This window comes from Bufo bufo, chromosome 11, assembly GCF_905171765.1.
Source record: "Bufo bufo chromosome 11, aBufBuf1.1, whole genome shotgun sequence".
NCBI classification, from domain to species: domain Eukaryota; kingdom Metazoa; phylum Chordata; class Amphibia; order Anura; family Bufonidae; genus Bufo; species Bufo bufo.
Window position 1 is genome coordinate 75,416,479 of NC_053399.1, and position 15,924 is coordinate 75,432,402.

General features: G+C 44.3%; 1 protein-coding gene across 2 annotated transcripts in view; it reads left to right on the forward strand.

The window, feature by feature from the left end:
- INO80 (INO80 complex ATPase subunit) overlaps nucleotides 1-15,924 on the forward strand; it is a 125,705-nt gene that overhangs the window by 61,409 nt on the left and 48,372 nt on the right. For both annotated transcript variants that reach the window (XM_040411848.1, XM_040411849.1), the window contains exons 16-25: nucleotides 1,389-1,531; nucleotides 1,658-1,742; nucleotides 2,476-2,593; nucleotides 3,401-3,486; nucleotides 3,577-3,744; nucleotides 6,259-6,392; nucleotides 7,586-7,653; nucleotides 10,354-10,447; nucleotides 13,544-13,718; nucleotides 14,814-14,954. In XM_040411848.1, the coding sequence (XP_040267782.1) occupies nucleotides 1,389-1,531; nucleotides 1,658-1,742; nucleotides 2,476-2,593; nucleotides 3,401-3,486; nucleotides 3,577-3,744; nucleotides 6,259-6,392; nucleotides 7,586-7,653; nucleotides 10,354-10,447; nucleotides 13,544-13,718; nucleotides 14,814-14,954 (1,212 nt within the window). The remainder of the gene's footprint in view (nucleotides 1-1,388; nucleotides 1,532-1,657; nucleotides 1,743-2,475; nucleotides 2,594-3,400; nucleotides 3,487-3,576; nucleotides 3,745-6,258; nucleotides 6,393-7,585; nucleotides 7,654-10,353; nucleotides 10,448-13,543; nucleotides 13,719-14,813; nucleotides 14,955-15,924) is intronic.

Below are 15,924 nucleotides of genomic sequence, written 5' to 3' on the forward strand. Positions count from 1 at the left end.
ATAATAATACTGGAATTGCAGTTTTTTTTGCATATTTGCAAAAAAAAAAAAGCGATCAAAAAGTTTTGTACCTCAAAATAAAACCAATGAAAAGTAAACAAATCATAAAAAAGCAAGCCCTCACACAGCTCTGTAGAGCAAAAAAATAAGGCCTCTTTCACACTTGCGTTGTCCGGATCCGGCGTGTACTCCATTTGCCGGAAGTGCCCGCCGGATCCGTAACACCGCAAGTGAACTGAAAGCATTTGAAGACGGATCCGTCTTCAAAATGCGTTCAGTGTTACTATGGCAGCCAGGACGCTATTAAAGTCCTGGATGCCATAGTAGTAGTGGGGAGCGGGGGAGCAGTATACTTACAGTCCGTGCGGCTCCCGGGGCGCTCCAGAATGACGTCAGGGCGCCCCATGCGCATGGATGACGTGTCCATGTGATCACATGATCCATGCGCTTGGGGCGCCCTGACGTCACTCTGGAGCGCCCCGGGAGCCGCACGGAAGGTAAGTATACTGCTCCCCCGCTCCCCACTACACTTTACCATGGCTGTCAGGACTTTAGCGTCCTGGCAGCCATGGTAACCATTTAAGAAAAAGCTAAACGTCGGATCCGGTAATGCGCCGAAACGACGTTTAGCTTAAGGCCGGATCCGGATCAATGCCTTCCAATAGGCATTAATTCCGGATCCGGCCTTGCGGCAAGTGTTTCGGATTTTTGGCCGGAGCAAAAAGCGCAGCATGCTGCGGTATTTTCTCCGGCCGAAAAAACGTTCCGTTCCGGAACTGAAGACATCCTGATGCATCCTGAACGGATTTCTCTCCATTCAGAATGCATTAGGATAAAACTAATCAGGATTCTTCCGGCATAGAGCCCCGACGACGGAACTCTATGCCGGAAGAAAAGAACGCAAGTGTGAAAGAGCCCTAAGAAGGTTATATGTTTTGGGATGCGGAGATGCAAAAAATGTTTAATGTTTTTTTTATTGGACAATAGTAGTAAAATGTAAAACTATACAAATTTAGTATTGCTGTAATTGTACTGACCCAAAGAATAAAAGTACAAATTTACTGGCAGAATGGATGTTTTTTTGTACTTTTCCTAGAAAGAGCTAATAAAAGTTAATCAGTAATGGTGCCATTAGAAACAAGCCCTCATATGGCTACATCGACGGATAAAATAAAGTTATAGCTCTTGGAACGCAACAATAAATCACATGGTCACGAAGGCCCAAAGCAAGCTGGTCAAATGATTCTTAGCCCATAATAGGTGCAATAGTGAGAATTAAGAAAAATAGCCTTTAAGTGATGTTATTTGCAATGGCGCATTGTCCTAGTTTGTGTGTGTTTTGCCTTTTTTTTATATAAACTTTTTATCTCCTCGTTTGGTTTTTTCAGAAAACGCTGTACACACAAGAAGCCCCCTTTCATGTCGTGATCACCAGCTACCAGCTTGTAGTGCAAGATGTGAAATACTTCCAGCGGGTGAAATGGCAGTATATGGTCCTGGACGAGGCCCAGGCCTTGAAGAGCAGTTCTAGGTACGTGAGTTCCCTTTCCATGCACTCCTATGGTATATCCAATTCACCAATGCAGTTTTCTTCTCATGCTTTGAAATCATTCTTGGTTGTGAAATCTGAATTTATTTTCTCCTTTTCGATCTTCAGTGTTCGGTGGAAGATTCTGCTCCAGTTTCAGTGTCGCAATAGGCTCCTGTTAACTGGCACCCCCATCCAAAATACAATGGCCGAGGTAACTATGTCATCTTAAATGACTGGTTCTTGTAAGTAACATAGCTTCACGCATTCCCCACGTAATAACAATTCTGGAGCATCTATTCTTATGGCTCTATGTTGTGTAGCCTTTAAGAAGCTTTCAGTTTTGCTCCATCCTAATACATGTCTATGGGGGGACATAACGGTTCCGTTTGGTTCCGTTATACATGACTATTTTTATCCGTGCTGTTTGATATTTATTGCTTGGTATATATTTTGCAGTCTAGTAATGGCCGTTTATAGCCATCCTCCTTTGAGACTATACCCCCATTTTTACCCTCGGGTAGTACCGCACCTTATACTGATGTGATTCATCTTTTTTACTATGTCGTGTATATTTATTCAATAAAGATTGTCCTATGTTTTCGGCTACAAGGACTCGGTGGTCTTTATGTAGGTTATTTCTAAGTCAGCTCATTATTGAGGGGTTTTCTTTGTACTTAGACACTTTTTACCCTAGTTTAGGCTTGATATTCGTCTTCATGTTTTGTAACCTTCAAGTAATAATATGTATTAGGACGGAGCAAAATCGATTCCGTCCTAAAATTCCAATCTATTCTGTTATAAATCGAACAGAACCTATAACGGGATTCGATAACGCCAATTCAAACCTGCCCTAACTTGTACCTCTTGGAAGCAAAACAGTATAGTAGAAGGTGTTTGTTAGCCATTTCAATGATAAGAACCATTGTATATATTTTTTTTTCTAGCTGTGGGCCCTATTGCATTTTATTATGCCTACATTGTTCGATTCTCATGATGAATTTAATGAGTGGTTTTCAAAGGATATCGAAAGCCATGCAGAGAACAAGTCGGCCATTGACGAGAGTAAGTGAATATCCTACTCTTATCTGCACATTCTGAGCGTTTCTCATGTTTATATAGGGCCAACCCGGAAGCTAACCTAACAGGGAAGTTAAAGGGGTTTTCCGAGATGTTTTAACTGGCCACCTATCCTCTGGATAGGTCATCAGTATCTGATCGGTGGAGTCTGACACCCAGGACCCCCAGCCGATCAACTACTTGAGAAGGCTCCGGTGCTCGCATCTTTGCCTAGGCGATGTGATGTGTTCTAGGCGCAGCTCGGCCCCCATGAAGTGAATGGGGCCGAGCTGCGATACCAAACTGCTGTACTATATACGGCTCTGTGCTTGATGAGCTGTGAGAAGGCCGCGGCGCTACTGCGAGCCCTGGCGCCTTCTCAAACAGCTGATCGTCGAGGGTCCTGGGTGTCGCACTCCCACGGATGAGATTCCGATGACCTTTCCAGAGCATCTTATGCTGTCCGTGTGCCAGAAGATAAATCTACCAGAGGCAGGAGCATCTTCTGGAACACGTCGGACCATGGAGCTTCGGCCTGTGGCCTGCCATTTTTTGGAAAAGTGGCGAGGGTGTGGGGGAAGCAAAACAGTTGCACATTTTGTCACAAAATGCCACTTGTGAAAAATTGGTGACTTTTCTAAGCCCAAAAGCTGGTGTTGAGTATTAGTACATGACGCATCAGAACTCTCCTTATTCCTAGTGGTAAACATACCGCGTGGCGATTTCTCCGCCTGTAATGCATGATAGTGCTGCAATTAGGAAATTTGATACATGATGCCTGTAGGCGTTTCACTAATGTTTTGTCATTTTCAGATCAGCTGTCTCGGCTACACATGATCCTCAAACCCTTCATGCTCAGGAGAATCAAGAAGGATGTAGAAAATGAGTTATCTGACAAGGTGAGGTGTTTTTTTTTAGGAATAATGGTAAAAAATAAAAATGTAAGCCGTGTTAATCAAGTAATAACTTTTTTCCCTTTGGAAATACAGATTGAAATCCTTATGTACTGCAATCTGACTAGTCGACAGAAATTGCTGTATCAAGCCTTGAAGAATAAAATATCCATTGATGACCTCCTTCAGTCCTCCATGGGCACGACCCAACAAGCACAGAACACAACCAGTAGTCTCATGAACCTTGTTATGCAATTCAGAAAGGTGAGACTAAAAATGATTGAAAATAAGATTCAGTTAGAAAAACTATTCAATTCAACAAGTGGTCCTTTACCTGCTGAGTGTTCCCACTTAAAGTGAATCTAACCTTTCAACAAACTTTGCATTAATCAATAGAGTGTGTACATAAGGAATACCGTGTCTGGCCATGATATCACTTGTTATTGGCATTTCTTACCAGTTTTCACCTGTGCATGCTGAATGTCTAGTTTGCAGCTCTTCCACGTCTGGTAGGTAGAGACTAGCTGCTATCCACTGCACACAGAAAGTAGAGGAGAATCTGCTTCCTAACTTTCTCCTAGGCTCCATTCACACTTCTGATCTGCGTTTTTTGCCGATCGGATGCAGACCCATCCACTTCAACGGGCTGCAAAACATGCGAACGGCACGCACCTGCCAAAAAATAGAACATGTCCTATTCTTGTCCGTTTTGCAGACAAGAATAGGCATTTCCATCAAGGGTCAGACATTCCGTTCCGCAAAATGAAGAGCGCACACGGCTGGTATCCGTGTTTTGCGGATCCGTAATTTGAGGTCTGCAAAACTGGTTACGATTGTATGAATGGGGCCTTACTCAGAAGCATTCTCAGGATAATGGAGGACATTACAAAGGAGTACTGACCTTTATGGTTGTGAATAAAGCACTTGTTCTGAGATATAAACTTCCTATATAGTTGCAGCAATCTCTTGCTGTGCCTGTCTCTGATCCTTCTGTGAGCTGCTCCTGTCCTAGATGGTTTCAAAGCATATTTCAAAGAGAAAAGCATGTAGCTAGCTGATAGCATGAGAATTAGTCATTTCTCTCTGATTAGACATATTAGAAAGTTTCTTAAGGTGGCTTATACTATTGATTTTATGCAAAGTTGTGTGAAAAGTTAGTGATTGTTTAACAGAACCATACATATATATGCGATATAGTTAGTGTGTGTGTATGTGTGTGTGTGTATATATATATATATATATATATTTTCTCCTATAAAGTACTAGTGCTGCATTAGGAGACAATAGAAATCATATTAAAATATGAAATAGAATATCAGATCACAATTAAAGTGCAGATAGAGTATTTGATATAATAATGCTGAATCATAATATATATACAGTAGTGCGAAGACATTCTGATACATTAACATTACATAAAGTGCAAGTTCTGCGTTGTAAAAGCCACAGTGCTATAGACTAGAATGGGGCATAATACTGAACAGTACAGTCCTCCATGAACCACGCTTATAAAGTGCAAGTGCTTTATAGTAATAATCTATAAAGGGGTGGTCCGCTGAAGAAGATATCTCCTCGTTCTCACCCAGGCAGCCCCTCTGAGAGGAGCATCGAAGCATGAAATGCTGAATCGCGCTTGACCATGGCTTTTTCTGTAGATCCGGTGACGTACCGGGTCTCAGCTTCCGCCTAGCAGTGCTCCCAGTGACATCACCGGCGCTAACTGGCAGGCTTTAGCGCTGCCCTAGGCTCTAAAACCGATTCTGATCTCAGAGGGGCTGCCTGGGTGAAAAAGGCAATATGTCCGGGCTCAGCTGTGAACCCGGACAAGGCCTTTAACGACCAGGCTGAGCGAGTGGCGTGAGTGACGCCAGAGTTCTGGAGGGAAGGAATGCTAACTCAGGGCCTATGTCTTGATCCCTCTTCTGTTCTCCCAGGCAGCTTCTCTTTCCTCCCTATGTAGTATTTAAAAGGAACCTGTCATCTAAGTGGCGGCCACTAAACTACCAGCATGCTGTCCTGTAGCAGGAGTTTAGAGTCCCCACCCTGCTTATAGCGATCCCATCCGTCCCCGCAAAAGAAAATACATCAGATTCAGACTTTCCAGTGGCATTGGGCACACGTGTAGCCAAGGCCGGTTCACCTCCCTTTACTGCGCTTGCACTGCACGTAGAGCACATGCGCAGTGGAGCACGCTGTACCGTCCTTGGCTGTTATCACTGGGGTAGAGTCCTGTTCTTTTCTCATGATAAGTGTGAATTTCATGTACTTACTTTTGTGGGGACAAATGGGTTTGCTCTGTCTCTACAGGGAGGAGGATCCCCCTAACATGATTAGTTCATTGATGTGCTGAATAGTGAAATACATAACTACAAAGAAATAATCAGTATGGCCACATCAAAGGGGTTTTCTCATCATGGACAATGGGGGCATATCGCTAGGATATGCCCCCCTTGCCTTATAGGTGCGGGTCCCACCGCTGGGACCCGCACCGATATCGAGAACGGAGCCCTGCAAGTGAAGGAAGGTGCGCTGTGCTCGTGAGCTGCCCTCCATTCATTTTCTATGGGGGTCGGCGAAAATAGCTGAGCACTGGCTCGGCTATTTCAGTCGGCCCCATAGAAATGAAATTCCTATTCACTTCTATGGGGAGCCGGCTTGGTCCTCCAGCCACCACCTTGCGGGTGGGACCCGCACCTATAAGACAACGGGGGCATATCATTGTCTATGATGAGACAACCCCTTTAACTCGTCTTTCTCCATTTTCTTTTCCTCCTCTAGGTGTGCAATCACTCAGAGCTGTTTGAACGTCAAGAAACCTGGTCTCCCTTTTATTTATCACTAAGGCCATACCAGATGACAAAATTTCTGTATCGACAGGGAAACCTAGAATTTTTCAATTACTCACGAAACAGGTGAGTCTAAAACGGTCGTGCCGAGCCTAAAAGTATATCGATTAAAAGTTGTGAAAGACAATTATGGGCATAGGCAGCATTTGTGGCACCCAGGCTAATGGCAGGCTGCGGTGGTAACTGATCAGAGCCCGTGATTTCTCTGCGGCGGAGGGAGCCGCATCCCTCTGCCTTGCCTCACACATGCTGCGATCAGCGTTGATTGCAGCATCTGAGGGGTCGAATGACTGGGTGCGGCGTGATCGCGTTCCCCGTCCTTGTGGCCAGATGTCTGCTGTTTGATACAGCGAGCACCTGCCACGTATGGGGCGGGCTCGCCGCTGCAGCCCGCTCCATACAAATGCGGGCACGTAATACCGTACATGCACGTCATTATGCAGTAAGGGGTTAATTGACAGTGCCAGGTTCCTGCATAGTCATGTCGCCTTTCCGTTTCAATAAGGAAAGAGAGGGAAGGACTGGCAGAAGAAACAGGAGGAGCAAGGGTGCACAGAGTGCTTTGGGTCCGCCCTCGGTGCACTCAACTGCTCACTTGCATAGGAGTTAAAAGTACATTTTCTGCAGAATGAAGCGACAGATTGCGAAGTTAAAAGTATTATTACTTTCAAGTGATCTAGCTCTACCAGTGAATTTACTGCTGGCAGACTCCTTTATTTTCCTGGATCTTTTTCCAACCTATCAATGCGATGTTACATTATTTACATCCACTTTGGATTATAACCAGATTTAAACCTTTGGGTGCTCTCATTTCTAATTCTAAAATCCTATAAACCTCTCTGTTCTGCGCTCCCGATCCCCACCTCTCAGCTGTTTGCCAGGACTTCTGCGCATGTGCTCCACGCTCTCCAGTCCTATGTATTTCAATGCAGCTTTGAGTGGAGGGAAGGGGGGGCTGTAGGAATTGCAGCACTACTCGTGCGTTATTGCAGAAGATAGTAGTCCAGAATTGTGCTGACCGGTCCCCTAGTCAGTTTTAATCTTTTAAAAGTGGTTCAATGGTTTACTTCAGGGATGCCCAACCTGCGGCCCTCCAGCTGTTGCAAAACTACAACTCCCAGCATGGCAAGACAGCCTGCAGCAGGGCATGATGGGAGTTGTAGTTTTACAACAGCTGGAGGGCCGCAGGTTAAGCATCCCTGGTTTACGTTATTGCACATGCTGTTTTTTGTAGTTATACCGATTTCTCTTTTGTTTAGGTGGTTACGCACTCTCCTTTCTCCATTTGCACCAGATCACATTCAGCAATCACTTTTCCATCGGAAAAGTAAGTACCTTTAGTTTTTATTAGTTTTCCGTATTGCCTCACTTTTTTGGGGCATAATTATTCCCTTTCCACCCTAATTATCTATATTGACATGCCACTCACATGTTTTGAATGTGCCATATTTATCGGATAAGTCCCATCGGAATTAAACTGATGGGACCCACACAGATTCCAGAAACCTCTTACATTACCTTTTTAAAGGATTTTTCTGGAGTACAGTATTGATGACTTATCCTCAAGATAGGTCATCATTATCTGATCGGTGGGGGTCCAACTCCCGGCACAAACATCTTTGAATAGGCCGCTGTGCTCTGGTCTCCTCACACAAAAACCAAGCAGATCACTGTCCTTTGTGTAGTGGTTGTGCTTGGTATTGCAACCCATTCACTTGAATGAGTCCATTGGCTATCGATGAACGTGATGTCGCTGGTATGGGAAGGGGCCACAGTACTCGCTGGAGTTCCGCAGTCTCTTTAAGCAGGTGATTGGCGGGGCTTCTGGGAGTTGGACCCCCACCAATCTAATATTGATGACCTATTCTGAGGATAGCTCATCAATATTATACACCCTTTTTAAATATTTTGTTCTCGCACAAGGCAGTATTACAGTTGCAAGAAAAGTAAGTGAACCCCATTCGATTTACCTACAATGTGGTCTGATTGTTATCCAAGTCACAGTCACAGCCAAATGCACTCTAACGAAGTAACAGTAAGACAGTTGTAGCGATCATTAATGTTAGTGAACACATTGAGTAAGTCAACCTCTGTGCGAATGACTTCTCCAAGGTCTAATTGGCTTAAGGTGTTGGGATTGGAAGTGTGTGTTGGACAATGTGCTTTGCCAATTAAATAAAGGCACACAAAGCCTGGTTACTGATAAACCTGTCCTTCTCGAGAAAGATTTTAGTGTGGACCCCATCTCAATGCAAACCTCAGAAGACGTGTTCTACAGATGCATAAAGCTGCAAAAGGCTACAAAACGGTTGCTAAAGACCAGGTTGTACGTGGTTAGACAAATTATCTACAAATTGAGAAAGTTCACGACTGTTGCTACTCTCCTTAGCACTGGGCATCCAGTTAAAGAACACCATGTCCCCCCCCCCGGGGCCAGTCTGAGCCTGCTCACTATGACCAATGAGGTGTAATACAGTCTTGCTCTAATCCGTTATGAGTGACTACATGTGACAATGACCTCTCTCTCTTGGGAATGTCTTAGTCCTGACAAGAATGATTGTGAAGAACACAGTAAAGGACGCTACTTATGTTAAAAAAAACCAAAAAACATTGCAGCCTGACTCAAGTTTGCCCGAGACAACCTGGATGTTCCTCAATGGTGCACAACATTTATGTGCCAGGCCTGCTGCGCCCGCTCCTACACCACTGTGGCCACTTTTTGGAAAACCTCTCAACACTTAACGTAAGCAGGGCATGCTCCAAGCTATGCAACTTTTTGATGCCAGTTTTCTGGACTAATGGAGTTGACAAATGTTCCACTATGCTTTTAGGAAAAAGAGCACTGGACACCGACACCTTAACATCATCTCCACTGTGAGACATGGTGTAGGGAGCGTCATGATTCGGAGATGCTTTTCTGCCTCATTAAGGCAACATTGAATTTTAAGGTTTATCAAAACATTTTACAGGAGAATGTAAGGCCAGCCACCCATGACCTCAAGCCAAACAATACAATGACCTGAAGCACAAGGGAATGAACTTAAAGAGGACCTTTCACCGATCCTGACATTGTGAACTAAGTATCATGACATATACAGCGGCGCCCAGGGATCTCACTGCACTTACTATTATCCCTGGGCGCCGCTCCGTTCTCCCGCTATGTCCTCCGGTATGTTCAGGGACTTGGTTATAGTAGGCGGAGACTTAGGGGACTTGGTTATAGTAGGCGGAGACTTAGGGGACTTGGTTATAGTAGGTGGAGACTGCCCTTTTTCTCCTGGGTGTCTCCTTCTCCCAAGCTGTAGCTCTGGCCAATCGCAGCGCAGAGCTCACAGCCTGGGAGGTTTTTTCTCCCAGGCTGTGAGCTCTGCGCTGCGATTGGCCAGCGCTACAGCCTAGGAGAAGGAGACGCCCAGCAGAACAAGGGCAGTCTCCACCTACTATAACCAAGTCCCCTAAGTCTCCGCCTACTATAACCAAGTCCCTGAACATACCGGAGGACATAACGGGAGAACGGTGCGGCGCCCAGGGATAACAGTAAGTGCAGTGAGATCCCTGGGCGCCGCTGTATATGTCATGATACTTAGTTCACAATGTCAGGATCAGTGAAAGGTCCTCTTTAAGAATAGCTGAAAAAGATGATTGTTGTTGTGGAATTACCCAGCCCTAACCTTCTCTCGATATGCTGTGTGGCATGACCCGCAGAGGGCAAGCTTCCCAGAAATACTGATCAACTGAAACACATTTGCAGGGAGGAACTCTTCCTGCGATTATGCAATTTGCCGCCATGGGAATGGTCTTCTGGAGGTACTTGTTTTGGAGGCTGTGGACCACAAATGCAGGTCTTCTTTTTAGAACCATTTCAGGTCTCCTCAAATTTGCTAATTAAAAGACATCAAGGGGTAAAATTGTGTTCTTGTTTGATTGTGTTTGCTTGGAATTGTGACTTACTGTACATTTTTTGGGGACTTCACGGTTTTTTAATCTTGGTCACCATTTTAACTTTAGCTTCTGTTCTGAAACACAGGCTCGGACAAAGAAAGCTGCTTTTCTTTTCTTCGTTTCATTAATATCTCTCCTGCAGAGATGGGCAATCTAATGTGTCATGGACACCAAGCCAGGTAAATTCAGACCCTCCTTTTTGTAATCTCTTGTGGTTTTTCTGTAATCTTCAGGTGAGTGAGATAGAAAGCCCGGGAGGCTTCAAATGAAACCGAGCTGTTTGATCACATTGCCTCCTGCAATGGACGCAGGATAAAAAATGATAGAAAAGTCAACTTTCTGCAAGCATGACTCAAAAAACAACTCATCCAGCAAAAATACAAATACAAAGCCTAATGTAACTGCAAAAGCTATAACGGATTGAAAGAGAAGATGCAAAACCCAAACCTTTTCACTGGTCCTCAACCCTTTCCCTCATCCATCGCTGCACACTGCTGTTTATGTACAGGGCTATGATGACGAAAGAAAATGTCAGTCATCATCCAGAGATGGGGGCAAGGTGCGTCATCTCTCTCACTTCAGGATTTAGTGGGTCTGTAAACCGCTTAAGGGCCCTTTCACACGGGCGAGATTTCCGCGCGAGTGCAACGCGTGAGGTGAACGCATTGCCCCCGCACTGAATCCGGACCCATTCATTTCTATGGGGCTGTGCACATGAGCGGTGATTTTCACGCATCACTTGTGCGTTGTGTGAAAATCGCAGCAAGCTCTATATTGTGCGTTTTCCACGCAACGCAGGCCCCATAGAAGTGAATGGGGCTGCGTGAAAATCGCAAGCAAGTGCGGAGGCGGTGGGATTTTCACGCACGGTTGCTAGGAGACGATCGGGATGGAGACCCGATCATTATTATTTTCCCTTATAACATGGTTATAAGGGAGAATAATAGCATTCTGAATACAGAATGCATAGTACATTCTGAATACAGAATGCATAGTACAATATCTTCTTCTATCTTCTTCTTTGCTGTGCACAGGAAAAGCACCTGTGGTGACGTCACTGCGCTCATCACATGGTCCGTCACATGATCCATCACCATGGTAAAAGATCATGTGATGGACCATGTGATGAGCGCAGTGACGTCATCAAATGTCCTATTCCTCAAAGAAGAAGACAGAAGAGATGCCGGCTGCGCGAACAAGTGGATTAAGGTGAGTTAAATTATTTTTTATTTTTTTTAACCCCTCCAGCGCTAGTTTACTATGCATTCTGTATTCAGAATGCTATTATTTTCCATTTATAACCATGTCATAAGGGAAAATAATACAATCTTACACAACACCTAACCCAAACCCGAACTTCTGTGAAGAAGTTCGGGTTTGGGTACCAAACATGCCGATTTTTCTCACGCGCGTTCAAAACGCATTACAATGTTTTGCACTCGCGTGGAAAAAATCGTGCATGTTCCCGCAACGCACCTGCATCTTTTTCCGCAACGCCCGTGTGAAACCAGCCTAAAGGGGCTGTCTCACTTCAGCAAATGCCATTTATCATGTAGAAAAATGTAATACAAGGCTCTTACTAATGTATTGTGATTGTCCATATTGCTTCCTTTCCTGGTTTGATTCATTTTTCCATCACATTATACACTGCTCGTTTCCATGGTTACGGCCACCCTGCAATCCAGCAGTGGTGGTCGCGCTTGCACACGGTTATAGAAAGCACTGGTCTATGTGCACTCCCATGGTCCTGGCAACCAGGGGACCAGCGTTTTTTCCCATAGTGTGCAAGCACGGCCACCGCTCCTGGATTGCAGGGTGGTCATAATCATGGAAACGAGCAGTGTATAATGTGATGGAAAAGTGAATCCAGCCAGCAAAGGAGGCAATATGGACAATCACAATACATTAGTAAGTGCCTTGTGTTAACTTTCTCTACATGATAAATGCCACTCGCTGAAGTCAGACAACCCCTTTAATGTTGTCACAGCGGTGACGGACCACTGAAATCGACATGTCTGTCACTACACTGTCAGCATATGGGAGATGACAGGTTCTCTTTAAATCTACTCTCTGTAAATGTATCCCATAACTGCCAATGTCATTTATGAATACAGGTTTCATTATTTGTAATGTGCCACCATTTTTCTAGGTAGATTCACATTCCTTGGATGCATCCAATTCATAGCTATGTGCTCTCCGCATCCGCATTTCCGGAGATGCGGCCCTGATCTTTCGGTCCGCAGCTCCAGAAAAAAATAGAGCATGTCCTATTCTTGTCCACAATTGTGGACAAGAATAGGCATTTCTATGGGGGTGTCGGCCGGGTGTATTGCGGACCCGAACAATAAAATCTTTCAGTCCTCCTCCCAGGAAGGCCCCTTTTCAGTTTGGGACCTGTGGCAGCCACTTCCCCTGCTTCAACTATAGCTACGCCCCTGGTCTTACCCTTTTAATATCCCCCTCTCCCCCCCAATTAATTTATTAAAAGCATTTTATAATAATAATGGCACATTTGGCAGAACATACCTCAGTTGCAGGAGGATAGTCATCTTTGTAGGGCCGAAAACCCGTCTTGGACCTAATTCTCTTTATTAAAGGAATAAAGTTGACATCCATATTGAGTCGCTTGTTATCCCAGGTGCCCAAAGTTGTCCTGGTAGTCCAAGAATCTGTAAAAAGTTACCAAATTCTCATGTACACTTTGCGCGGAATTGACCTGATGCGCGGATTTCTAATTAAATAGCATGTCAATTATGTTTGCAGTTCGAGCTGAAGATTTCGCTTTTTTCAATGGAAGGGTGAGCTCTGCAGCAAAACCACATCAAATCTGCCCAAAATCCGCATTTCGACATTGCGGATTTTGGTGCAGATATACTGCAGAAACGCACAGAAATTAGTGCTGACCTTATGTGCGTTCCCCCGCACACCTGTGTACAGGTAGCCTAAGGGTACCGCCACACAGAGCTTTTTGGACGAGGTCAGAAATGGATTCAAAAGGAATTTGAAATATAAAGGAAAGATTTAGAATTCCCTTTCCTGGTGGATCTGCTCCTGGCTTTGGCTGACTATCCTGCAGGCAGATCTGGGGTATGTTCACAAGTAAAATAAAATCCAAAGCAGAAAAATTGGCGCTAACTTTTGCCAAATTATACTGTAATTATGAGCAGATTTCTTAGACATAACTTTTACAGACTATAAACGGCTTGTTTTATGACTTCCATAAAATTAAAAATAATAATAAAATCTTTTTGATCACACACACTAATCTCTTGCAGATGGCTAGCACTTTTCATGTCTCTGAAAGAAGCCTACAGGCTCCAACATTCTCGTTTTTGGCTGCACAAGAAGGTGTCTGTTACATCCCCCGCAACCCTGGCAAACAAGGACTTTATCCTTTGGGTTGATTCCCCACTTGCTTTCCCCAGGATCCATACTTCTCCTCTACTGCAGGTAACATTACAATCAAATGACTGGTTAATAATTCTTTTGAACAGAGCCATGTCCCCCAATAGTTTTTGGCATTCTAGGTTTGTCATGAGTGGAGCAACCAGATCTCTTCTCTGTAGGTACAGCATAGTTCTGACACTGTCCAGAGTGATGCATTATCCTGTGAGACCTTCCTCGTCTTGTGAGGCCAAACTGAGTGAAGGCCTAATGCCAATTCCACTGGGGTTGAGTCCCTCAATGAGGTGTGCACTCATCTTGGTCTTCTGCTCTGAGGTTGTCCGCTAGGATTGGTCTGCGTTAGTGATGCTGTACATTACGGCTACAGGGAAGAGATAAGATTGCTGCCTCCAACGATAGAGGAACCTGCCCCCAGAATAGGGGGACGCAGGAATCCTAGAAAAAATACAATACACGAAGTCAGCTACATTAAGGAGAGCGTTTCAATTATTAGATGTCTTGAGACATCCTCTTTAAAGAGGACCTTTCACCTGTTTTAATAGCTTCATGCATTCCCCATGTAATAACAATTCTGGATCATTTATTCCTATGTCTCTATGTTGTGCCATTCCTTTATTATTTGCACTAGAAGTTATGAATGAATTACTAGCAGTCTGCAGTAAGGGTACAGAGGTGTGGTCACCAGAGGGGCGTGTCCCTGCACAGTCTGACAATGGCAGCACTGATTGGATAGAGTGAGTCTGTGCAGGGACACACCCCTCTGGTGACCACACCTCTGTACCCTTACTGCAGACTGCTAGAAATTCATTCATAACTTCTAGTGCAAATAATAAAGGAACGGCACAACATAGAGACATAAGAATAGATGCTCCAGAATTGTTAGTACGTGGGGAATGCATGAAGCTATAAAAATATGCAGGTCAGGAGCGGTGAAAGGTCCTCTTTAAAGACTTCTTCCACTTCATGTTCATAAGAATAATGGTGCAAAGGAAAACTGCCCATAGCAACCAGATTCCACCAAATAAAAGGATCAATCTCATTGAATTCTATTTTAAATGATTGATGATTTAAAGGTGGATTTTCTATACCTTTTAGTATACATTGTTGTATTCATTCCATCCGTTAATCTCGTCTATGTAGAACATGGTTTTCACCTGCCCTTGTAAGCCTGTCCATGGGTTTACAGACCATTGGAAAACTGGACAAAATGGTGGTCAAGAACTGGTGCTCCATCGCAAGGTTACCAAGATGCTGGCATTCCTATGTGTCGCCTCGCCGTTGGTAAGTACATTTTAGTCACTTGTTTTATCATTAAGAAAAAACAGACCCAAGTAGCTGGCGATGATGTTGTTTTTAGCTCCACTTTCATATTTGAATACCTTCATGCTCCGTCACGGCGGGAAGGTGGTTAATGCTCTGCCTCATAAGGTGATGGTGCGGGCGCAGGAGCTGTGCCAGTTCTAACAGCTGGGATGGGAGAGAACTCCAGTCCCTCTTGTTTAACCCCTTAGATCCTAGCAGTCAGTGCTCACTGTGGCATCTAATTGGTTAGAGAGTAGGCTTCCTCTATTACCCTATGTCTCCCCTACTCCAACGAGTTTGTGGGGTGCCGAGGGATTGACATGGCAGCCAGGACATAACAATGGCCGCCTATTAAAACCCGTCGGATTTCAGACTAGTGTTTCTACTGCGGAAAACGCCGTCCGTGTGGGAGTGTGATTTCCCGTTATGGAACATTATAATAACTGATAATCCTCCGTGTCTGTGGCCAACCTTGCATTTACTGAATTATACCGACGGCGGTCCTGTGAAAGGAGCAGTGTCCATACACAGAGGGTGTTTTCACACGACCATATAGATGAATGGGTCCGCCTCCATTAGCGCAATTTTGCGGAATAGGTGTGGACCCATTCATTTCAATAGGGCCGTAAACGATACAGATTCCATTCCGCGGCCCCACAAATATTATAGAGCAGAATAGGCATTTCTATAATGGGCCACCCTTTCCGGGGCCTAGTACAGTTTGTGGGACCCCAGACCTTTATATATTTTTGCCCTGTGGTCTATCTTGAATTTACTCCTCTCTTTATCATTGTACTTAGTATATTTTAGACCTTCTTGCCCCAAATGGTATATTCAGTAGTTAGTGATGTCGCTTTTTGTCCTGCATCTCATCCTTATTTTATTTATTGCATTTTTAATCTCTAATTTGCGCCAATAAAGATATTTTTATACTAAAATAAAAAAAAAA